Source organism: Schistocerca gregaria, chromosome 2 (genome assembly GCF_023897955.1).
Source record: "Schistocerca gregaria isolate iqSchGreg1 chromosome 2, iqSchGreg1.2, whole genome shotgun sequence".
Taxonomy (NCBI): domain Eukaryota; kingdom Metazoa; phylum Arthropoda; class Insecta; order Orthoptera; family Acrididae; genus Schistocerca; species Schistocerca gregaria.
This window is the reverse complement of record NC_064921.1, coordinates 729,670,002-729,696,198: the sequence shown is the minus strand read 5'-3', so window position 1 is coordinate 729,696,198 and position 26,197 is coordinate 729,670,002. Positions and strand designations below refer to the sequence as shown.

Sequence of the window (26,197 nt, the reverse complement as noted above, 5' to 3'; positions counted from 1 at the left end):
CATGGAAATGTAGAGGAATAGTTTGAAGGCGGTTTGATGAACCCTCTGCCATGCACTTAAGTGTGAACTGCAAATTAGTCGTGTAGATGTAGATGCTCCTCTTCAATAGGAGTCCAGTGTGCATTGCTTAGTCCAGATGTGCGAAGGATATGGTTTCCTTGTTTTAAATACAATCAAACGGGGTGATTTCGGACAGTTTTATAGTTATTTTGATTGTAACTTTCATATATATTGTTAGATTAAATTTATTGTTATGGAAGTGGTAGGGTATATGTGTAACGAATAAAATACCCCAAAACCAGAAAGTGTATGTGTAGGTATATTTATCTGAGGCAGTTAAATAAAGTTTCTGAAGTCACCCCATGGACTGGGGTGATTTCGGACACGTGTGTTTTTTAAATCTCTGTCCAAAGTTTCAGTATATAGAGGGTGAATTCGGACATTTACTGCCTTTTTTTTCTTTAAATTTTACATGATTTTCATTTGATTTTGGTGACATTTTACACATGATTGGAGATTTTCCAGCTTTGCCTTGATTTTGGAGAAAAACATCTTAACAGTCCCTTTGTTCACTTCTGCACAAGATGATTTAATATTTTCGCTTAAGCGAACGGAAAGATCTTCTGACTGTCGTTTGAGGAATAAATGCAACCATTCTTCTCCTTGCAAATTATTATGAAATTTCTTCTCTTTTTGGCCAGATTTATCAAGGTAGCCTTTAACTACCTGGTGTACCAGTATGAAATGAGCTTTTTTTTTGTGAAAATAAAACACTGATTTTGAATTGAAAAGTAAAAACATTTTATTCAAAGTACTGACCATTGTTTTCTATACATTTTGACCACCTTTCTGGCAATTTGTGGACACCACGCTAATAGAAATGTTCGCCTTTTGAAGCAAACCAATTAGACACCCGATTTTCAACTTCTTCATAGGAATTGAAGTGTTCCTCAGTCAATGCATGGCCCAGTGATGAAAACAAAAGGTAGTCAGAAGGGGCCAAGTCTGGTGGGGTAGCAGCTCCCAGCCAAGTGTTTTGATTGTATCCTGAACCACTTTTGCTTTGTGCGTAGGTGCATTGTCGTGTAAAAAAATTACTTTGCCATGTCTTCTGGCCCATTCTGGTATTTTTTCGACCAATGCATAGTTCAAATTGACCATTTGTTGTCTGTAGTGATTAGTATTCACAGTTTCACCGGGTTTTAGAAGCTCATGATACACCACACCTTTCTGATCCCACCAAACACAGAGCATTGTCTTCTTGCCGAATCAATCTGGTTTTGCAGTTGATGTTGATGGTTGTCCCGGATTAACCCATGATTTCTCCCGTTTAGGATTCTTAAAATAAATCCATTTTTCATCGCCAGTAACAGTTTGATGCAAAATTGATTTTCTTTCATGTCTTTGAAGCAAAAGTTGACAAATGGTTTTTCGGTTTTCCATCTGTCTTTTGTTCAATTCATTTGGCACCCATTTGCACACTTTTGGATCTTTCCCATAGCTTTCAAACGGCCAGAATTTGTTAGTTGTGGAACATTTAACATTTCTGCCATTTGCTTCTGACTCAAAGTATCATCTTTATCGAATATTGCTTGCAATTTGGGGTCTTCGAACTTTTTTGCTGCCTTCCACGTTCTTCATTTCTGACATATAAATCATTACTTCTGAACCATTGATACCATCTTTTGCACATTGCTTCTGATAGAGCATGATCACCATATGCCTCCACAAGCATTCGATGCGATTCTGCAGCACTTTCTTTCAAATGAAAACAAAAAAATTAATACTTTCCGCAAATCATCACTTTCTGGTACAAAATTCGAGATTGTTAACACGATGAAAACATATGATGATGATTGTTCCATGACTTGATGTATACTAAATATCTTTGACAGATGTCATACCAATCAAACAAACAAAACAAAAACTAAATAATAATAATAATAAATTAAGGCTTTTGCACAACAAATGTTCCCTATTGACACATTTGTATCTTAACACTCACTTCATACCAGGACACCTGGTAAATATCTAATATCCAATTAGGTGAAGGGGAAATCCCCAATGGGCAGCCCTCAATATACCTGGCTTCAACATTTCTTCTTCTTCTTCTTCTTCATTTAGCACTGGCCGTCCTCCCATTTTTTTGGATGTGTTTCCTGCACTTTATTTTGTAGGTTGATTTAGGTATACCATACAAATCACACGCTTTTCTGTACGATAATTTACCACTCTGAATATCACGAACCGCTGTATCTAAAAGTTCTGGGTCATAGTTACACCTTACCGTAGCACCTCTCCTACTCTTATACGTTCTTGGCATTGTCCAGAATCACCCCACACAGTACACAGTTTTACAAAAACTGTTGTTATTTTATAACCTTGCACGAGAAACTCGACAAAGTTGTACAGAAATTGTCTCAATGCTGTTAGCTACTGAGCGCATCGACAATTATAGTTACAATAACTTCCCGCTTGGCACAACAATAGAAAGTTTCCACTTTACGATAATGCATGGATTTTTAACACTTTGACTGTTCCTCAATTATTCACCTAAGGAAACAACTGACTCAAAATAAAAGGTGTGGAAAGCGATAAATGCAATCTTGCACTTAAAATAACTGGCACACGGATGTTAAAATAAGTAACTCTTTGTTTCTATGCAGTGACAAAGAGCAAATAAGCCATACTGTCCGAATTCGCCCTGGTGTCCGAAATCACCCCGTTTGACGATGCCGTTTGTAGAAACTTCCTGGCAGATTAAAACTGTGTACCTGACCGAGACTCGAACTGGGGACCTTTGTCTTTCGCAGGCAAGTGCTCTACCATCTGAGCTACTGAAGCACGACTCATGCCCAGTCCTCACAGCTTCACTTCTGCCAGTATCTCATCTCCTACCTTACAAACTTTACAAAATCTCTCCTGCGAACCTTGCAGATACTGTTTGCATTTGACCAAACTGAGTATTGTTAATAGAATCACACAATTTCACAGATGTCTTATTTTGTAACACTAATTAGACATGCAAAGAATAATCTGAAAGCAGAAACTTGTAAAATCACTGGTATCAAGAATTTTCAGCGTATGCCTGATAATGGTAGTTGGTAAAAATAGAAGAAAACAAGATGACTATAATTTATAAAATGGAAAAGCAAGGTATGTATGTTAAGGAGCACTTTAAAAATAGTGGATAGGGATATATTGCAATAATAATAATAATAATAATAATAATAATAGCTTTTAATTGAAAGTCTGAAATATGATGGTCTACCATATTAAAGTGAAGTACAGCCTTTCCTTCTCTTCAGATAAGATGTCTATAACAGCTTTAAAGTTCAAATCATTATCATACCTTTTCCCTCTGATTATCCTTGTAGTGTCCATGACATCCTGAGTCATTATATCAAATTCATCATTATCATAAATGTTGTATCTCCTAGAAACATATGATTCCTCATCCTAAAAAAGAAGAAAAAAGACAAAGAACTGACAGTCAGAGCCAAAGGAAACCAGGCAAGACTAATAATTAGCTCTTTATGTATACTGAACAGGACATTATAAATTCAATTTAGTGATAAGAGTTATGGTTGGCTTCATCCAAATTTATAGACTACAAATGTCTAGAATAAGGAAGTTATGGGAGACGAGGCATATTAAAACAAAGATTCCAAGACTTACCAAGCGGGAAAGCGCCGGTAGACAGGCACAATAAAATAACACACAAACACACACACAAAATTTCTAGCTTTCTCAACCAACGGTTGCTTCTTCAGGAAGCTTCCCTCTCCTTCCCTCTTTCCTGAAGAAGCAACCGTTGGTTGCGAAAGCTAGAAATTTTGTATGTGTGTTATTTTATTGTGCCTATCTACCGGCGCTTTCCCACTTGGTAAGTCTTGGAATATTTGTTTTTAATATATTTTTCCCATGTGGAAGTTTCTTTCTAATATATATAAACAAAGATTCCAAGACTTACCAAGCGGGAATGCGCCAGTAGATAGGCACAATAAATAAAACCTATTGTGCCTATCTACTGGTGCTTTCCCGCTTATATATATATATATATATATATATATATATATATATATATATATATATATATATATATATATATAGAAACTTCCACATGGGAAAAATATATTAAAAACAAAGATTCCAAGACTTACCAAGCGGGAAAGTGCCGGCAGACAGGCACATGAACAAAACACACAAACACACACACAGAATTACGAGCTTTCGCAACTGGCAGTTGCTTCGTCAGGAAAGAGGGAAGGCAACTGCCAGTTGCGAAAGCTCGTAATTCTGTGTGTGTGTGTTTGTGTGTTTTGTTCATGTGCCTGTCTGCCGGCGCTTTCCCGCTTGGTAAGTCTTGGAATCTTTGTTCTTAATATATTTTTCCCATGTGGAAGTTTCTTTCTATTTTATATATGTGGTACATTATTCTGAATTAAAAGCAAGTAATAATTTGATCTAAATGTTCTTTTTAACAAGGTATGTGACTAATCTGCAGGTGATTATCTTTTAAAATTATTTTAAAGAATTCAGTTCAGTTTAGAGATGCCACAAAGACTGGTGGGTACTTTAATATTTTCTCTGCTTGGGATTAATTTTATAAAAAATTATACATTTTGATAATGTATATAATACATTATATTAAAGCTTCTTCTAAAGCTGTTATCAAACATTTATATTATATTCAAGCTTTTGTATTGAGGGGAAGGGGAGAGAAGGGGTACAAATGACTGGTTATCCACAATTTACATGCACACACATACATTACTCAATTTGAGTTCTGGTACATACCTTTTCTGGAGGTATACGAGGCATTGATGTATCTATGTTCTGTAATTCTTCTGGAAGTTGGTTTTCCAGAACTGCATTAACTACTCTCTCACTGGCATAGTCATAGTATTCCAGGCATTTCTAGGAATAAGAGTACTGTATCACAAATACTGTTATAAAAAGAACACAAAGTATACTGATAAATGTAAGAACATACAAAAGATTCACCTAAGTGTAATGAAACCTCCTTTTTCCTTTGCCATTTCTTACCCAAAGATATACTGTGCACATATGATAATGTTGGTAAGAAGAAATAAAAAACGGAGAGCATATGTCACATTTGTAACGAACACCATAAATACTATCCATCTACAATCACAAAACTTAGTAAAAATAAAGAAAACCTAAAACAGATGATCAGATGAGGATTCAAAGCTGTAACTTCCAAACTGTCAAATTACTTGGTCTGCATTACACTATCTTTCCACAACTACTGAACATTTAGGCAAAATATAAGGAATTCAAATGAAATTTTCTTCAGAAAGGATTACATCAAAGAAGCCATCTAATATACGAGAAAAAATTAGTACTCACTCTTGTACACTCAAAACTGTATATTACGTTAGAGCATATTGGTCTTGTATCTTCAGTTTTGAAAAACAGTAATATTTTCGCTGCAATACAGCTAGTTTATAAATAAGCCAGATGCAAAACTATGAGTATCCAGAGGAACATACACAAGATTGCGACTTGGAATGTAGAAGTATTATGCCACATTGGTAAATTACATACTGTAGAAAGAGAGTATCAGAAAACTAAAATAAAAGTATTAGCAGAGACTCAATGGAAAGGCAGTGGACAATTCAAAACAGCTAATGGTAATTCAGTATATTTTTCTGATACATTAGACCACTCCATTAATGATGTTGCCTTGTTTGTAGACAAGCGATGGAATGCCACACTGCCTGAACACAAGTCTGTCAGCAACCGAATAATACTAGTGAAATTCAACACTAGACCCTGTAAACTAAATGTTACACAAGTGTATGGACCAACTTCAAATGAAGTACTTGAGTGCCATGGTTTGGCCAAAAGACATGATTGTAGAGATCAACTGATTCAATTCTGACACAAAAATAAGTTTACTAAACGGAACTCCAGACTGGAATCTCAAAAATATAGCAAAAAAGATGGATTTCTACTCACCATAAAGATAACATGCTGAGTTGCAAACATGCACAATTGGGGGGGGGGGGGGGGGGGGGGAACTGTTACATATCTAGCTTTTGGCACGAACACACACACACACACACACACACACACACACACACACACACACAAATTCACACAATCAAGCACACCTCACTTACACATGATTGGAATTTCTGGCAACTCGGACCAGATTGCAACTGTCAACTGTCACATTAAATGAAAGCAGCACTCTGAAAGGGGAAGGGGAGTGCTGACTGACAAAACATGCAGGCACCAGATGGAGGTATGACAAATCTTCTGCCAGGTGCAGTGTCAGGAGGCTGTTGGGGCAGGGAGGTGGGAAGGGGAGTACATGAGAAGCAGGAATGGAAAGAAGCAAGGGATGGGAGTGAAACAGAGAGCAGAAAAGGATATAAGATGGAAAGGGGGAGAAAGGGGAGTGCATTGGCAAAAGGCAGTAGGCAGTGTGGCACACAGAGTGAGGAGACATGGATAGGGAGGATGTAATAGGGCAGAGGGGCTGGAAAATGTTGGATGGCACATGTGGAAGCACTAAATTAACATAGGTTGAGGGTAGGATAACTTTGGGAGTGGACAATGTGTTGTAAAGATAACTCCCACTTGTGCAGTTCAGAAAAGCTGGTGGTGGAAGGAAGGATCCATATGGCCCATGCTGTGAAGCAGACATTAGAATTAATTATGTTGTATCCAGCAGCATGTTGTGGTGCAGGGTGGTCTACTTTGCTCTTTGGCATGAAGATATCATCAATAAACCTGAGCCAGACCAGCAGTTTCATGTTTTGGGAGGGTAAGACGATTCCTCTCGAGAGCCTATAAATCGGTTGGCACAGGAGGATTCCATGAGGGCCCAGGGCTGTGCTGCAGATTTGTTTGTATATCTTCCTTTCAAAGGAGAAGTAGTTGTGAATTACAGATGGGGATAAGGAGAGTTGGTGAAGGAAATTGTGGGTATCTTTGATGTGAGATGGTAGATTATGATTATTTGTTGGAAGTGTTGGTCAATGAGGGCCAAAATTCTTTGAGGGGAGCACAGAGCACAATATCCAGCTACAATAGGGTGTCTAGGATTGTTGGGTATGTGGATTACGGGGCTGTAAAAGATGGATCTGTGGTGTGTCACAAAGGTGAGGAGGGAAATGGGGAGGTTCTGGGAAGGGCCTAAGGCTTAAAGCAGGGATTGGAAATTGCGGACTTGTGGGATGGGATCACTCAAATAATTACATCACTGAAACATGTGAGAGAACTGTGAAATTCTGGGATTGCAAGGAGACCAGAAGTATGTTAACTGAAATTAACAAGATCCTTGAAACAATGAATATGGGTTGTAGAACATGGAAGATGGCACATGTCTAACCATAACCAATATAGTACAAACCACTCATCACTGGAGAACATACTGCAACAAGTTTCATATGGATAAAGGTGCAAAACTTAGTTGTGCAAACATTCCAGTAAAGAAGGAAACTAACATCTTACAAGTGGTCCAAAAAGCTTTAGCTAATCTGGGAAAAATAACAAAGCACCTGGATCTGACCTTACACTACTGAAATGATCAAAGCATCTGGAGATTTGGGTTTGGAAATCATGTACAAAATATGTAACTACATATACACTACAAAATTGTTAAGGCTTTCACGGCCACTTGTTGACAAACTGCCTATTGGCTTCTGTCTCGGGTTCTTCGGCTGACGTTCATCTAATGATTTTTCTGACATTTCACCACTTGTGCTGGCAAAACGCCAGAAAAATCGTTAGATGAACGTTGGCCGACAACCCGAGACAGAAGCCAATAGGCAGTTTGTACATATAGACTATTGGTACGTGGACAGAAGACTGGACCATGTCGATGATTCTGTTTCATAAGAAAGGAAACATACAGCATTTTGCAAACTACAGAGCCATTTCATTAATTTCACTTGCCAGCAATATTCTTCCAAATGTCATTCATGAACACCTGAGAACCTACGTAAATATAGATATACCACTAGAGCAAGTTGGGTTCAAATGGCTCTGAGTACTATGGGACTTAACTGCAGTGGCCATCAGTCCCCTAGAACTTAGAACTACTTAAACCTAACTAACCTAAGCACATCACACAAATCCATGCCCGAGGCAGGATTCGAACCTGCAACCGTAGCGGTCGCACGGTTCCAGACTGTAGTGCCTAGAACCACTTGGCCACTCTGGCCGGCGAGCAAGCTGGGTTTCTATATAATAAAGAACATGAGCAGATTCACAATGTTGGACAGATAACTGAAAAAAAAAGACTTCAATACTCCTTTAGTTCTTTGCCTCTTGGACTACAGCCACACTTTTGATGGAAAGAACTGAGGAACATGCTAGCAGAAATGGGCATTACTGATCATCTTATTATACTTATCAGAAATCTCTACTCTGATAGCACTGGATTAATCAGATTTAGTAAGACTATTTCAAATTCTTTTGAAACATTTAAAGGGAGTCAGATTTGGTGCATTCTATCACAACTCCTATTTGTAAGATTTGCTGATGACACCACACTGTGCACAGGATAACAAGTGGAAATGAAGGAGCTACTGGATAGAGTTAAGGAAGGGAATGAGAAACTTGGATTGTCAGTTATACAAAAAAGACCAAGATCATGATAAAATTATTTAATTGGATAGATAAAAAAATTTACTCACCAAGTGGCGGCAGAACACACACATGAAAGACTGTTGTGAATGGCAAGCTTTCAGAGCCAGTGGCTCCTTCTTTAGGCAGAAGGGTTCTGCCTGAAGAAGGAGCCACTGGCTCTGAAAGCTTGCAAATCACAACACTCTTACGTGTGTGGTTTGCCATCACTTGGTGAGTAGATTTTTTATCCATCCAATTAAATAATTTTATCAATAATTGATTGTTTTCATTGTTATATCAGCCCAAGATCATGATAAGTAACAGAGGTGACTTACTAACAGCTAATCAGGTTCTATCAGTATATGAAGAAGTTGACCATTTTGTTTATGAATGGCAACTACCGATAAACACAGAAAAATGTAAGTTAGTAGAGATGAATAGCAAAAATGTTTGAGTACATCATTAGCATTGTGCTGCATGACAGTTACGTTGATAAAATATCAAGATGTAACATTACAAAGCAATATGAAATGGAATTAGCATGTTGAGATAAGATTACAGAGATTAGGTCTCATATGAAGGCAAAACGACAGCCGAGTTTTACTTCCATTTTCAAATGGGACAGGAAAGGAAATTACTAGTAGCGGTACAGGATATCCTCCGCCATGCACCATGTGATGCCTTGTAGAGTATGTATGTCTGTAGATGTAGATGTACCTGGGCTCACTGGTTAAGAAAAAGTGTGGCTTTATACAGGGAATATGATGTAGAATTTTTCCAGGGAGAGGTGCTACACTGAAGCCGACAGTGATTTGTAAAAATGGAACCTTAAACATTCTACATGTGCTGAAATCTCTGATTTTTTTTTCAGTTTTCCTTTATGGCTCTCAAATCCGGGCGTTAACTGAAAGGTACAGCAAAAGAATTGATGCTCTTGAGATGTGTACATATAGGAGGTTGCTGAGAATATCATGGATGGACAAAGAGACCAACAAATCCACCTTTCGAGAACTCAGGGTGGAGAATAGGTTGTCCAGTATTTGTTTTCAGCAACTATGACAGTTCTTTGGCCAATATTTTGACAAAAGAAGGATAACTTAGAAAATGTGATCATCCAAGGCAAAGTTGGTGGGAAGGTATTGAAGGAAAGACCACCGAGATGGTAGATGGAGCAGATAAAGGAAAAGACACACCAAACATGGTGCCAGCTACTCAAAGATCTAGAAGACAGAAGAGAAAAACTGATACAGACTGTAAAGAAGATTGTGTGATGGGTTACAAACTTTTAACAATGAAGGATGGAGTGTTGACGACAAATAATTACCTCTATAAATCCATCTTGTAGGTGAGGAAGGATGTCTTGCACTTCAGTGATGAGAGAATCTAATTCAACTCCCGTTACTTTTTTCTTCTTATTCTCACTCGGGGCTTCCACATGGCCACTTGCAGTTGGCTAGAATATAACAATAACCACTCTGTCACATAATTTGATACATATTATTCAGCAGAATTAAAAACAACTACGGGTTTGCTATTTACAGTGGCAGCTTATAGGAAAATACACAAGTTAATCAGATAATATATGTTAATGGTACAAAACACCGTGTGTTTCAATAAAGTGCAGTGGAGAACAAGGGTGTACAGTGAAGGTAGTAGTTGACGGGCTAACTACTGATTGATCTCTATGCATGTTTTAACATTATGTAAAACTTCAAATGTGAGATGCCATATCCAAATTAATATCTAAGTTACAACTTATCTTCTGACTGTAAAACAGCACTGCAATCAATATGATTTGGCATTAGAATACATGTTCATCATTTGATTTGGCAATTTTAAATCTTAAGTGTAAATTCAGTTTTACGAAACTCAATTTCACACAAGCTAGACTAAAAGGAGCCATATTTCCATCATACTTTCATAAACAACAGTCCTTACAGCTTAAAGTGCCATATGACATGCTGCAATGTAAAAGTCATATGCTGCCAATTTGTTTCTCATGTGCAGCAGAGCAATATACTATTCTAACAATGGGTACTAGTGTGCCAAAATGTGCTTTCAGTTGCAAAGACTGTTATTTATAAATATGTAGTAAATGCAGCTCCTACTCTCTCCTGACACCTTCCCCCTCATCTTCATTTCCACTTGTCCTCATTACAGGTAGGTCCCTCTCATCCTGAAGCTAGAGTGACCTGCCCTCCTTTCTGACTTCTCAAACTGTCCCTTTTTTTCCCCTGAGGAATGAACTAATAGTTATAAAAACTAGGGACCTTTTTTCACCTTTAAGCTGTGACAAGCTAATGGCAAGTATACTGAGAAAGGGCCCACTCATATCCACACTGGACAAAGCCAGGATAATAATTGAATAGGCTTACAACTGATTCAAAGTAACAGCTTAACCCATAATATTATTTATGCTCAATTCTATAATATGCCAAACAAATAAAAACAGTTTACAGGTATCAGAAATAGCAATCAATGGCACACATACAACAAGTGACGCTCCAAGTTCTGGGGCATCCATTAGTGGTAACAAACCGAGGTGGCACTAGCATCTAGACAAATTAACCAAAAAGCTCATTAATGAATACTTTGCATTTAGAAATCTCTCTCACTGTGTTGACCTGCTACCATACTTCTGCTCAATACAGTCCGATGCCTTAATCTTCTGGTGAAACGCAACTACGGTAAAAAAGTATTTATTATACAGAAGGATGGTGTAAGAATATTAAGAGAAGTAGATAACCGAACATCTCTGTGTTAGCCTGCAACTTAATGGCAACAAACTTTACTGAAAGCAAAACTTCTGTAACAAAAGATTAAAATTTTCTGTTAGTCCATGAAATCAAATAACAACAGAGCATGACGAAGAATATTCTAATTAGACAGATGGTGTCACAGTGGGGACCCCATTAGCTCTAGTTGTAGCCAACCTACTTATGGAGCATTTTTAGGGCAATGCCCTGGACACAGCTCCTGCAAAGCCTAGTTGCTTTTATCATTACATCGATACATTTGTTGCCTGGTCTCATGGATGTGAAAGCTGGGAGAATTTTTGGACCACATCAACAATATACATGACAACACCAAGATCACAATGGAGGTAGAGACAGATGGCGCCTTGTCATTCTTCAATGTCCTTGATCGCCGTAAAGCAAATCGGTGTCTCAGCCACAATGTTTACTGAAACCCACCCACACGGGCCGATATTTGCAAGCTAACAGCTATCATTGACAATTGCAGAAACATTCTGAAGATCTTGGTGCACCAAGTGGAAGCCATCTCAGATGCTGAAAACCTGCTAAAGCAACTGAGCCACTTACAGAATGTATTCCAGGAAGATGGCTACAACAACCACCAGATTTTTTTGCAGGCCATGTTGTTGAAAACAGAGAAGCAGAAGGACCCTGAGGAGAACTGTAAGCAGCTTGTGTTGTTGCTGTTCTGTGGCTCAGTAAAAGGACAACTTAGCCAGCTCCAAAAGAGGCATAAAATCAATTTGGTCTTCAGTGCCCCAACAACTATTTGACAACTCATGAAGCCTGTGAAAGATGATGAAGGACTCAGAATGCAAAGAGTATATAAAATATTGTATGGGTATGGACAGTTTTACATTGGACAGACTGCACGCACTATTGAACAGTGCTGTGCAGAACACAAGGTGCATTCATCTTCAGTACCCTGAGAAATTAGTGTAAGCAGAGACATCTGTTATTACATAGACTAGAAGTTTCTAGGACAGCATAATATAAGATGCAATCAACATAAAACTTTGTGACAACATCCTCAATAAAGATGGTGGTCTTCAGCTAAGCACAGCTTGGGACCTGGCCATCAGAAGGTTGAATCGCCCTGCAGTGTGAGCAATGAAAACATTACCTTATATAGCACTGGGGCAGGCATCATGAACATCACAGAAGACAATGCAGCCATATATGGATGGTAGCAGCAACCAGAAGACAATGAACACATGACAATGACTAAGTAGTACTTGGCTGAAAGCTTGTGGATTTTAAACCACTTGATGTGGCTGGAAGCTTGAGAGAATTTTATCAATAACAATTCACAGTGGAAATTAGAATAAGTTCTAGTTCCAGATGTTGCCACTGTCTTCAGCCCGAAGACTACTTCCATGCAACTCTCTATGCTAGTATATGCTGTGTAAATCTCTTCATAAGCACTGAAACTTACATTCATCTGAACCTACTTATTGTATTCAAGCATTGGTCACTGTCTACACTTTTTACACCCCCACACCTCCTTCCATTACCAAACTGATAGTTTCTTGGTGCCACAGGATGTGCTCTATCAACAAATTCCTTCTTTTAGTCAAATTGTGCCATATTTCTTTTTCCCCCAACTAAATACAAATCCTCATTTTTTACATCCAATTCAATGCCTCATTTTTTATTCGGTCTACTCTCCTTCAGCATTCTTCTATGGGACTCAATTCTGAAAGTTTCTTGTCAGAGTTGCCTATTGTCCCTTTTGTCACTTCCATACAAGGCTACTCTCCACAAAAATACCGTCAGAAAAGACTTCCAAGCACTTATATTTATTTAGATGTTAACAATTCCCCTTTTCTGAAATGCTCTGTTTGCTACTGCCCACCGGCATTTTTGTATATTTCATGCTTCAGCCATCATCATTTATTTTACTGTCCAAATAACAAAACTAATCTACTATTTTATTTGTCTCATTTCTAATCTAATTCACTTGGTACTGCCTGATTTACTTTGGCTATATTGCATTACCCCCATTTTACTGATGTCAATCTTACAATCTGTTTTCAAAACACTATCCATTATGTTCAGAATTATAATGTCACTGGCACACTGCAAAGTTTTATTTTCTCTCCCTAAACTTTATTTCCCTTAACTAAGTTCTCCATGGTTTCCTTCACAGCTTGCTCAAAATACAGACTGAATAACAGTAGGGATAGGCTGCAAATCTGTTGCATTCTCTTTGTAACCACTGTTTCCTTTTCACGTCTTTCAACTCTTATAACTGCAATCTGATTTCTTTACAAGTTGTAAATTACTCTTCCGTGCCAGTATTTTTAACCCTGCTACCTTTAAAATTTCAATGAGCATAGTTCACGCAGTACTATCAAAACCTTTCCCTAAATCTACAAATGCTATAAATGTAGGTTTGCCTTCCTTTATATATCTACTAGGATAAGTCTTAATTTCATTGTGTGTTCCTACATTTCTGTGGAACTCAAATTGATCTTCCCCAGGACAGCCTTTTCCATTTTTCCTGTAAATACGAGGGTGTGCTGAAAAGTAATGTCTCTGAATTTTTAAAGTGCAAACTCTGCAAGGTTTTTAAGTACAACAAACATTATTAACATTCTACACCTTGTATTCTTCAGGTTTACATATTTATTTCTCAGTGGCAACAAACACATTTCTTCCAACGAGAGACTCGCATCACTTCATAACAATGTCACATCCTCAAATGTGTTCTTGAAGTTTTTGATACAGATAGAAAGGAGATGGGGCCAAGTCAGGACTGCACAGAGAATGATCAATGACAATGAAGCCAATGTGTCGGACAGTTGAAGATGGCACAGTGCTCATGTGTGTTGTGGTATTGTCATCCTAAAGGAAAGGATGCTCCACATATGAAAGAACTTGAATTTGAAACTTGATTACAGCACATTGTTAGTCACGCACCGACATAGTTACATTACATACCATCGTATTAAATGCTACAATTCGGAGCCCTCTAGTGGTCTAGGTCTTCGAGTGCTCTGTCAAATTCTTTGCCCAGTACATCTCCCATCTTATCGTCATCGTCGCCGCCGCCACTACCACCACCACCACCACCAACACCACCTACGTTCTTTTTCCTTTCTATAACACTGTCTTAAAGTTAATTTCCCTGTGAAACTTCTCAATATAATGTTTCCACCTGTCAGCTGTCCCTTCTTTTTCTGGTTTCCCATCTGAGCTCTCTATTTTCAAACAGCTGCTTCTCTTTTCTCCAAAGGTCTCTAATTTTCCTACATGTAATATCTTTACCTTAGTTATACATGCTTCTGTACCGTACATTTGTTCTGTAGCCATTCCTGCTTAGCCATTTTGTATTTCTATCAATTTCACTTTTTAGACATTTTTACTCCTTTCGCCACTTCATTTGATGCGTTTTTATATTTTCTCCTTTCATCAAATATTTCCTGTGATATCCAAGGATTCCTAGTAGGTCTTGTCCTTTAGCCTGTGTGATCTTCTGCTGCCTTCCCTACGCCACCTCTCAAAGCCACTCATTTGTTTTCTATGGTAAGCCTTTCCTGTATCTATTTAACAACTACAGATAGAAATTGATAATGAAACAATTTCTGACTGAAATTAATACAAGTCTATTTCACTATGCATTTGTTGTAAAGTTCCATTTGGCTTAGTGATTGTGGAAACCACATGGTTATCAGCTGAATCACTATCTAGCACCAGTCTGCTGTTGACACTTTCACTCATGAAAGATACTGCAAGGAAGACAGTAACGGCAGATTGGTGCAAGTCTAGCTGCCTGGTCTAGAAATGAGTTTGAATAGATGCAAAATTGTTGCAGTACACCATACTGCATTTCCATTTAAGGCACAACAAAAGAGTAGCGGTTTAGGCTTTTTAAGATCAACTTTCATCTTACAACTGTTTAACGAAGGCTAGTTGTATAAGGCAATATTATGAGAAGGAAAGTTGCTACTCACTATATAGCGGAGATGCTGAGACGCAGATAGGCATAACAAAAGACTCTCACTATCATAGCTTTTGGCCGTTAAGGCCTTCGTCAACAACAACAACAACAACAACAACACACACACACACACACACACACACACACACACACACAAATGCAACTCACATACATGACTGCAGGCTCAGGCAACTTAAATCATGCTGTGAGGAGCAGCACCAGTGCATGGTAGGAGTGGCGAATGGATGGGGGTAAGGAGGAGGCTGGAGTGGAGAGGGGGAGGGATAGTATGGTGGGGGTGGCGAACAGCAAAATGCTGCAGGTTACACAGAGGGCAGGAGAGTGGTGGGGAGGGAAAAGGGGGGGGGGGGGAGTAGCGGAAAAGGAGAGAAATAAAAAGACTGGGTGTGGTGGTGGAATGAAGGCTGTGTAGTGCTGGAATGGGAACAGGGAATGGGCTGGATGGGTGAGGAAAGTGACTAATGAAGGTTGAAGCTAGGAGGGTTACGGGAGTGACAGATGTATTGTGGGGAAAGTTCCCACCTGTAAAATTCAGATAAGCTGGTGGTGGTGGTGGGAAGGATCCATATGACACAGGCTGTGAAGCAGTCATTGAAATGCACGATATTATGTTCGGCAGCATGTTCAGCAACAGGGTGGTCCACTTGTTTCTTGACCAGTTTGTCAATGGCCATTCATGGCGACAGACAGCTTGCTGGCTGTCACGCCTACATAGAATGCAGCATAGTGGTTGCAGCTTAACTTGTAGACCACATGACTGGTTTCACAGGTAGCTCTACCTTTGATGGGATAGGTGATGTTAGTGACTGGACTGGAGTAGGTGGAGGTAGGAGAATGTATGGGACATGTCTTGCATCTAGGTCTATTACAGGGGTATGAGCCGTTAGGTAAGGGACTGGGAGCACGGGTTGTGTAAGGGTGGACGAATATATTGTGTAGGTTTGGTGGATGGCAGAATACCACTGTGCGAGGGGTGGAAAGGATAGTGGGCAAGACATTTCTCATTTCAGGGCACAAAGAAAGGTAAATGAAACCCTGGCAGAGAATGTAATTCAGTTGCTACAGTCTTGGGTGGTACAGAATTACGAGGGGAATGCTCCTCTGTGGCTGGATGGTAGGACTTTGGGAAGTGGTGGGAGACTGGAAAGATAAGACACAGGAGATTTGTTTTTGTACAAGGTTGGGAGGATAATTACGGTCAGAGAAGTCTTCAGTGAGACCCTTGGTGTATTTCGAGAGGGACTGCTCATCACTGCAGATGTGGTGGCCACGGGTGGCTAGGCTGTATGGAAGGGACTTCTTGGTATGCAACGGGTGACAGCTATATAAGTGGAGGTATTGATGGTGGTTAGTAGGTTTGATAGAGGTACTGATGTAGCCATCTTTGAGGTGGAGGTCAACATTCAGGAAAGTGGCTTGTTGGGTTGAGTAGGACCAGGTGAAGGAAATGAGGGAGAAGTTGTTGAGGTTCTGGAGGAATGTGGATAGGGTGCCCTCACCTTTGATCTAGGTAACAAAGATGTCATCAATGAATCTGAACCAGATGAGGGGTTTAGGATTCTGGGGTTTTAGAAAAGATTCCTCTAGATGGCCCATAAATAGGTTGGCATAGGATGGTGCCATGTGGATGCCCATAGCCGTATGTCAGATTTATTTGTAGGTAATCCCATCAAAGGAGAAGTAATTGTGGATGAGGATATAGTTGGTCATGGCAACTAGGAAGGACAATGTTGGTTTGGAATCCATCGGGCATTGGTAAAGGTAGTGTTCAATAGCGGTAAGGCCATGAGCAATAGGGATGGGTGTACAGGGAGGTGGCATCAATAGTGATGAGCAGGGCACCGTTTGGTAAAGGAGCAGGAACTGTGGAGAGTCTGTGGAGGAAATGGTTGGTATCTTTCATATAGGAGGTTGAAGGCGTTGGTAGGTTTATGGACTTTAGGAAGCACGTAGAAGGTAGGAGTGTGGGGAGTGGCAGGGATAAGCAGAGAGGGGTTCTGGGATAGGCCTATGGATTTGAGTAGTGACTGGAGATCCTGCTGGATTACTGGAATGGGGTCACTGTGGAAAGGTTTGTAGGTGGAGGTATCTGACAGCTAGTGGAGTCCTTCCACCAGGAAATCCTTGAGGTTCAAAACAACAGTGGTGGAGCCTTTGTCCGCAGGTAGGATAATAAGGTCAGGATCAGTTTTTAGATAGTAGATTGCAGTTCTTTCTGCAGATATAAGGTTAGTTTGCACGTCGAGGGATTTGGCGAATGATGGTGAGGCAAGGTTCGAGGTTAAGAAATTCTGGAAAGTTAACAGGGGGTGGTTTGGAGGCAGTGGGGGTGGATCACAGTTGTATAGAGGAGTGAACTGAGTTAGGCAAGGTTCAATATTGGTCTCTGGTTGAGTCTGATTGGTAGGGTTAGTGGCAAAAAAGTGTTTCACTGTAGTGACTGGGAGAAGGAGAGACTGTCTTTAACAAGTCCTACATGACTGAATTTGGGAGTGGGGCAAAAGGTAAGACTTTTGGAAAGGAATGATATTTCTGTGGGGCTAAGGCTTCTGGAGGAAAGGTTCATGACTGTGTGGCAGGTCTGTTCAGGTTTCGGATTCTGTGTGGTGGTGGGAGTGAGTTTTGGAGGGTGGGATAAGTGTAGAAGGTCTACAAGACGGTCTGTCCAGCTATGAAGGGATGTGGTGTTGATATGGAGGTCGTTGTAGAGGTGGTGGACAGTGGCACTTCAAGGTGGGAGTAGGAAGTGAACATGATGGAGAGCTTTTTGAAGTGGAGTTGTGCATGTTGCTCAAGTTCTTGCAGTGCAAGAGTTTCAATGTGTGTTATGGATTCCAGGAATTTGGGATTGCATAGCAGGAGAATTTTGTGGGTAGAGAGAAGGTACTGCAATGAGGTTTGGGCTTGATTCATATGGTTCTGCAGGACTATGTTAGTGAGAGCTAAGGATTGGCAGAACCTGAACAGGTGGAGGTAATTGTGGAAGGAGGGGTGGCAGCCAGAGATAGGTTAATTTGATGGTAAGGCCATTAGAGGGTAGGTACTCCATGAGCCAAGCAACAAGGCATGAATAATATGAGAGACTGGTATCTGGCAAGGGATAAGGAAACTTTTCTGTATTGACGCAGATGGAAGGAGCAAGGATCCATGGTGGTGGAGAAATACGAAAAATTACTTTGCATAAGAAATAAACTGGTACTTATTGAGAATGAGCTGTACAGAAGAAGACCCAAACTCAACAAGATTAAATAAATTTATTTTTTGGCACAAAGAAGAAAACACTATGAGTACAATAAAGATACATCATTATTCACACGTCATACTTTTCTTTGCTTACACCATGGGCGTACCCAGCAAGGGCAGGGGGGAGCAGCAGCGCCCCCCTCCCCCCAGAAGGTATTCACAGTTTTTTTATTAGTTTACTGTTTTATTTAACCCTCCAGCAGGCACGTCAGCCTTCATGACGCCACTAGTCGCGATGTATCTCATGGATACATGCGACGATTTTTGTGGTTTTTTGTTTGTTTACAGGTTCTTTTTCTTTTGTTTTTGTTTTAAATTGCAGTTACCTTTGTTGTTACAGATTTTACAAACACAGAAGTGAACATCAGGCTCATTACACTTTCAAATTAACAGAAATATTTGACATTTTGTAATGGAGAAGTACATGAAATTCTTTTAAAAATTGGTTTTATTATAGATACAAATAAATTATTGACTAATCAAAGCATGTCTCTTTTTACTGATTGCCCTCTACAGAAAGACATTGTTTACAAATTATTTTTGCGTGCTTTTGCAAACAAAGATGTGTACCGCATTTTTCACATGTATAATTGCTGAGGCAAGTCTTTTTTGTCTCCCTGTAGCACGACTGGCACCTTTTTCTTTTCTGATTCCAAGAATTGTTCAGCATTTTCTTGCTCTTTTCCTTCAGGTTTGTACTTTACTAGCATTGACTTTATATCATCAGGTAGAGTCATAATAAGAGCTCTTCTTTTGAGATGATCTTGCAGTAGAGTCAGAGCCAAAGTTTTGAGGTACTCGCGCCGATTTGAGTATTTATTCTTGTTGCCCAAGAAAATTACTCTTGAGTTGATGCCTGCAATGTTCAACAGGTGGAAAAAAATGACCATATGCCATCTTCTTGTTGACCCAGCTACATTGTAGGTTGCACAGAGTTTGTCAACTACATCAACTCCATATTTGGTGTCATTATAGTGTAGAATAATTGCTGGTTTTTTCTCTAAACCTTCCGAAACCTCACTTGACGATACATGCATACTCGAAAGGAGGACTACAGTTTTCCCTTTTTTCGAGACATACGACACAAGAGTTTCATTCTTGCTGTAGCCAAATACGCTATCATATTGCTGTCTACTTTTTGCTGCTACGAAATTCGATGGCAGTTCCTTCTTGCTTTTTCTAATTGTGCTACAAACGACAGTCTCCTTTTATGCAGTTCTCTTACTAACTCCAAACTAGTGAACCAGTTATCTGCTGTAATGTTTCTACTCGTCCCATATACTGGTTCGGAAAGTCTCAGAACTACTTCTTTGGCGGAGTTGTTATTCTGAAAGGGTCCTTCTGGTTGTAATTCACAATATATTTCCATGTTGTAAGTATAATAAAGTATCACAAAGGCAGAAAATTTTGATGCCATATTTAGATGGTATGAACTGGTGAAATCCACACCGGCCTCGAAAAGCTGGTAGCTGCTCATCAACTGTGACGCTCTGACTGATGGAGTAATGTGTCTTGCAGTTATTCAAACACATGGTGAACATTTCCCTCACGGCTGCTAATTTGCCTGTCTTGCACCGTTCTTGTCTTGTGGCTCCATCATCAAAACGAACACATCTTATTAGGAACAGGAAACGTTTTTCGGACATTGTCATTCTAAAAATATTCAGACCAAGGTCATCTGCTGCCCAGAAGTCGTGAACATTCTGTCGCCCACCACGGAACACGCCAGCAAGGTATAACAAGCCAAGAAAGGCTTTTATTTTGATTGCGTCTGTGTCCTTGCAGTCACTCTCGTGAGCAAAGTTTCCTTTTAGATCAGCTATATGCCTGTTAGTGTTGACCACAATTACATCTAGGATATCATTACTGATGAATAGGCTCCAGCAGTCAATTTCAGTTACCATTTTCTTTGCATCTCCAACTACCCCAGACAGTTTGGTTAGCATATTATGAGGCCGTGTCTATGTTGCTTTCCAAGGCACTTTCCTCCATTTAGTTCCATCCTTACCTAAAATAAAGAAATAAGTACATTACACCATTACTAGATATTGATATTACTACATCTGAAAGTATATTTATTGTCTTTTCTACTCACCAAAATAGTAATGTTCATCAGTTTCCTGCACTTCATTATTTTCCTCTTCATAAAATTCATGATCTGTGTCTGAGTCTACAGATCGTGTTTAGAGTATATCTTCGGTTTCTGAATCAGTTTCTGCAAGATCATCTTCATCTTCAATGGATACCTCATCGTCAAGAAGAAGGCGATGTACTTCTTCCAAATCCTTAGGATTTTCTAGATCATATTGTTTACTCATTTTGGAAGAGAGTAAACGTAGCTACAACGAAACGTTGCTTCATTTAGAAGACAACAACTCGTCTGCCGACTTGCGTACGCTGCAAACAATGCAACAGCTACTGTCATTAGCGGCGACAAAACGTTACCCGAGTAGGCGCGCTGTATCTGAGAGATACAGGCAGTACACGTTCCCACACCTGACTCATTAATGTCCTTGTCAGTATCCGGAGTGAAATTCCTGTGAAGCAATACGAAAGGTATGACACAAGATGTCGTAGGCCAGCAAACCGTTACCACTGTTCGTTTTCTCGGATTGTACAAGTGCATTCTTGTATTTAAAATGTTTATTAAAAACAGTTTTCATTGGTTTACTGTTTTATTTAGTAAGAAGTGCTGTATGTTGTCTCAAGTCCTTGTTTCCTGAGACTAGTATTACCTGCCCCCCCCCTCCCCCCCCCCCCCCCCCCCCCCAGTTCAGATCCTAGGTACGCCCTTGGCTTACACAATGAAAACTTGAAATAACGTTAAATTTTGCCAACTACAATCCAGGCATGCACTCTAAAGCAACAAAGAAATAAAATAACTAAGAAGTAATACCGACCTGGATGTCCTTTGTGTCTGTAGTTTTTGAAAACTCCGATGAAAAAAAGCTATTTTTCTGTGAACTCGGTGTATCAAAACATGACAGAACAGATTCCTTCAAGAAATCAAATTTAATTGTATCACTGCATCCAAGTTAAGTACAACAATAAAATTTGATTTTATGCAGTAGTAAATGTTCTTTCAGTATACGTGCATTACAAAAACTAAACATTTCACAAGTTAAGCTCTAAATCAATGATTATTCACTCATATAGCGCAATTTTAAATACAACAGAGAATAAGAACAACCTTATTTCCCCTCATTACTGTTGGCTATATATTTGCAATGAGGAGGTTCCACATGCTCCAATTCCAGTGTGGACTCCAGTAGAGGGACCCATTGCCCCAGTCTCCAAGGACGAGGTTGCCGAAGCATTACAGAAAATGAAAAATGGAAAGGCAATCGGGCCAAATGATCTTCCTGCAGACTTGTAGAAATCAAAACACTGGGATTCAGGTGACTGGTTGACGGATTACTTTAATAAGATCATTGAGGAGGGAACGATTCCCGCTGACTGAACATGTAGCACAACAATTCCAATTTGGAAGCAGAAGGGAAGTCCAGCTCAATGTAACAACTACTGCCTAATACACCTGTCATACACAACGGAAGTATTCGAGCGCATCATCGATAAAAGGATCTAAAAAATTGTCAGTCTCTCCATCAATCAATGTGGTCTTGTGAAGGGCTGTGGGACGACACATGCTATCCATGCAGCTCGCCCGCTTATCGAAAAGCACCACGAGAAGTCAAAATATCTACACTTTGCCTTTCTCGACCTCGAAAAAATCTTCAGAGAAAATCTTCAGCAGTTAGACTGGGATGAGGTGTACAAGGAACTCAATGCTAATTTGAAATTTAGCATTTCATGATACACTTGTGAGAGAATTTGAAAACTCTTTCCCCAAGAAATTAGTTAAATATAATTACAAGAAACCATGCAAAACACCTTGGCTAACTAAAGGAATAAAAATATCTTGCAACCACAAAAGGGAACTGTATGTAGCAACAAGAAAGAGTAATGACCCAGAAACAGCCAAATATTATAAAAACTACTGTGCTACATTAAGAAAGGGTATTAAAAAGTCCAGAAGCATGTGCATCATCTCTCAGATTAATACCTCTGATAACAAAATCAAAACAATTCGGAATATTTTTACAAGGGAGACAGGGCAATCAAGAGTTCAGGATGACGGTATTACCATCGAATCGAATGGAAACTTGATAAACAACAAGCCGGAAGTCGAAAACATTTTCAATAATCAGTTTTTAAATATTGTAGGAAAATAGGATGTAAACGTTCATTAGAAGAAGCAAGGCAGTTAATGGAAGAGGCCTTGCCCACACCATTTGATACAATTGAAATTCCACCCACCTCTCCTTCTGAAATTAGGAAGATAATAAACACACTCAAAAATAAAAGTTCACATGGAATTGATGACATATCGAGCAGGATAATAAAAGCTTGTTCCCAAGAAATAAGTGGAATTCTTAGCCACATATGTAATAGCTCTCCGAAGCAGGGTATTTTCCCAGATAGACTGAAGTATGCCATTGTTAAACCACTGAATAAAAAAAGGGATACGTCTTATGTCAACAACTACCGCTCAATCTGTATTCTGACTGCCTTATCCAAAATTCTTGAAAAAGTAATGTATTGTAGAGTAGCTTCACACCTTTGTAAGAACAAAGTTTTAACAAAATGTCAGTTTAGTTTCCAGAAAGATTTTTCCAACGGAAAATGCTATATATACTTTCACTAATGAAATATTAAATACTCTGGGTAACCAGAAGTCACCCATCAGGATTTTTTGTGATCTCTCAAAGGCTTTTGATTGTTTAAATCATGGAATACTTCTAGATAAGCTGAAGTACTGTGGTATGAATGGGGCAGCGCTCAAATGGTTTAAATCATACCTAACTGGAAGAGTGCAGAAAGTTGAAATAAGCAGTTCACATAATATGCAAAAAACTGGTGATTTCTCAAACTGGTGAACGATCATGATTGGGGTGCCGCAAGGTTCAGTCTTGGGTCCTCTGCTGTTCTTAATATATATTAATGACTTGCCATTCTATATTCACAAAGATGCAAAGCTAGTACTTTTTGCCAATGATACAAATATAGCTATCACACCCAACACACAAGAATTAACTGGTGAAATTGTAAATGATGTTTTTCAGAAAATCATTAAGTGGTTCTCTGCAAATGGGCTCTCATTAAACTTTGACAAAACACAGTATATACAGTTCCACACAGTAAATGGAATGACACCATTAATAAATATAGACTTCGATCAGAAATCGGTAGCTAAGGTAGAATATTTAAAATTTCTAGGTGTATGCATTGATGAGGGGTTGAACTGGAAAAAATGCACTGAAGATCTGCTGAAACGTTTGAGTTCAGCTACTTACGCAATTAGGGTCATTGCAAATTTTGGTGATATACATCTCAGTAAATTAGCTTACCATGCCTATTTTCATTTTCTGCTTTCGTATATGAAATTTGTTATTAACAATCCAAACGAATTCAAAAGTAATAGCAGTGTACATGGCTACAACACTAGGAGAAAGGACGATCTTCACTACTCAAGATTAAATCTAACTTTGCCTTAGAAGGGGGTAAATTATGCTGCCACAAAAGTCTTTGGTCACTTACCTAATAGCATCAAAAGTCTGACAGATAGCCATATAGCATTTAAAAGGAAATTAAAAGAATTTCATAATAGCAACTCCTTCTACTCATTAGGAATCGAACCCGGGAATCTGGGCGCAGGAAGCGAGAACGCTACCGCACGACCACGAGTTGCGGACCAATACTTTTCCTATGAATTTAATCAAATTTATGATTATGGCAAATTTTCTCATTTTGATAATGTTATTTCTACTATGACATTTGTTGGTAACAAGATGGGGATCACTACTGGAAATGTTCTTGTCAGAAGGAACTCTGGGCCAAGTATTTCTTTGACACAATCCACATACTGCCATCTGAACATACGTAGCTGAGTCCTATTTAGAATGACAGCACTGGAGAGCTTTTGTGTATGAAATTTGAACACTGGACCCTTTCTTATCTACGTACAATCACAAGCACTTTATTTCTTTAAAAATTCTCTAATCATTTTTCCAGCTATTTTCCTTCTTATTCTTTTCATTATTGCTTACTGGACTGGCCACTTTTGTTAAGAAACTGCTTCACCATTTATTAAGATATAATAACAAAATCAAATGAATTTTCAGGTGCAGAAAACTCAATCAACACAAATCAAATTAACATTTCAACACATTAAACACAAGTACACTTCTCGTAGCTGCACTGTGTCTATGTAATGTCAACTGATATGATGATACTTCATTTAAGTTTATTTACTACTTATTTATAACAGTCCACATGCCTGAGACAGTTGCGAGACTTATCTCTCCTTCATTTTTATTCTGTAAAAAACTCATTTAAATGTTAATTTGAAATGGATGTTGGAAAATTAATAACTTTTGGTGAAAGCTACTGTCAGTCTAAACAATATTTTCACTTTCTGTGAGAGGCACATATACATGTTTATAATAATATTTTGAATATTCAAAACTTCCAATGCAAATAAGAAATTGATAATTCATGCTTAAAAAATATTAAAATTATTCCATCAAAGGATACATATCAGGACATATCTGTATCAAAATGTCTATGTCTGCATCTACTTTGAAAGTAGAATGATAATCTCTCATGAAAATCTTCTCTGAAGCAGTATCAGTTAATACAGAAATATATTCTTCCAATTTTTTCTTTATAACCTCTTCCGAATGTAATTCTCTGCAAAATAGTTTCAATTTTAATTCATAAGAATACTGCAAATTTGATATGACTATATTATATGCTTATACACAAAATTTCACAATGTCCTCTGCATGAATGGTGTTGATGTTCTACTCCACAAGAACGAAAGGAATGGCATAAACATCTGTAAACCTTTAGCCTCCTCTCTACAACATACGATATTCACTAAAATTATCACCAATGATATAGCAAGCAGTTTTAAGAACAGTTGATGACTATGACAATGATAATTAGGTGGAGGAGCTGTTTAGTGAAAAGTTTAACATTTAAGACATTTATGTTAACACAATGACTACACAGCTTTCAGTAACAATGAATGGGCACTGGTAGGTTGCACATGTTGAAAAGCTACACACTCTGCACAACATAGGCTGAAACACAGTAAATTGTCTACCCTTCAAACACACAAAAAGAAGTGGGTCCTCTCTTTTGGCATCAGCACTTTACTATTTTGTTGCTGAAACTTTCTCTGTCTAATGTGTTCTTAGCTTTCCTCAGCTGTCAAAAACTGTTGACAGTAATCTTTCTAATGCTGCTGCCCCCCTCCCCTCTATCATCTTTACTTCCCAGATCATTGCCACTCCTTTCATTTTGGTTAGTCCTTCATATTCCTACCTTACCACTTTGTTGTCCGATTATTATGTGGTTTACTTGTGATTTTTTTACGTTATATCCTGCAACTCCACTCAACACACAGAACCTTGTTACTGAATATTCTCCTATTTATGGTTATATTTACTACCCAGCATATTATTCTTCCAAATTTCATAAGCTATTATTATATACACTGTGTGTACTATACACTGTTCAGACAAAATATTATGAGTCTGAATGAGAAAATTTACAATGATGT

General features: G+C 38.7%; 1 protein-coding gene across 3 annotated transcripts in view; it reads right to left on the bottom strand.

Moving 5' to 3' along the window:
* Positions 1–26,197, bottom strand: part of LOC126334866 (activating signal cointegrator 1 complex subunit 2) — a 121,855-nt gene that overhangs the window by 37,708 nt on the left and 57,950 nt on the right. For all 3 annotated transcript variants that reach the window (XM_049997550.1, XM_049997552.1, XM_049997551.1), the window contains exons 8-12: positions 25,165–25,320; positions 21,471–21,594; positions 9,932–10,060; positions 4,801–4,920; positions 3,353–3,459 (exon numbers count right to left, since the gene is read on the bottom strand). In XM_049997550.1, the coding sequence (XP_049853507.1) occupies positions 3,353–3,459; positions 4,801–4,920; positions 9,932–10,060; positions 21,471–21,594; positions 25,165–25,320 (636 nt within the window). The remainder of the gene's footprint in view (positions 1–3,352; positions 3,460–4,800; positions 4,921–9,931; positions 10,061–21,470; positions 21,595–25,164; positions 25,321–26,197) is intronic.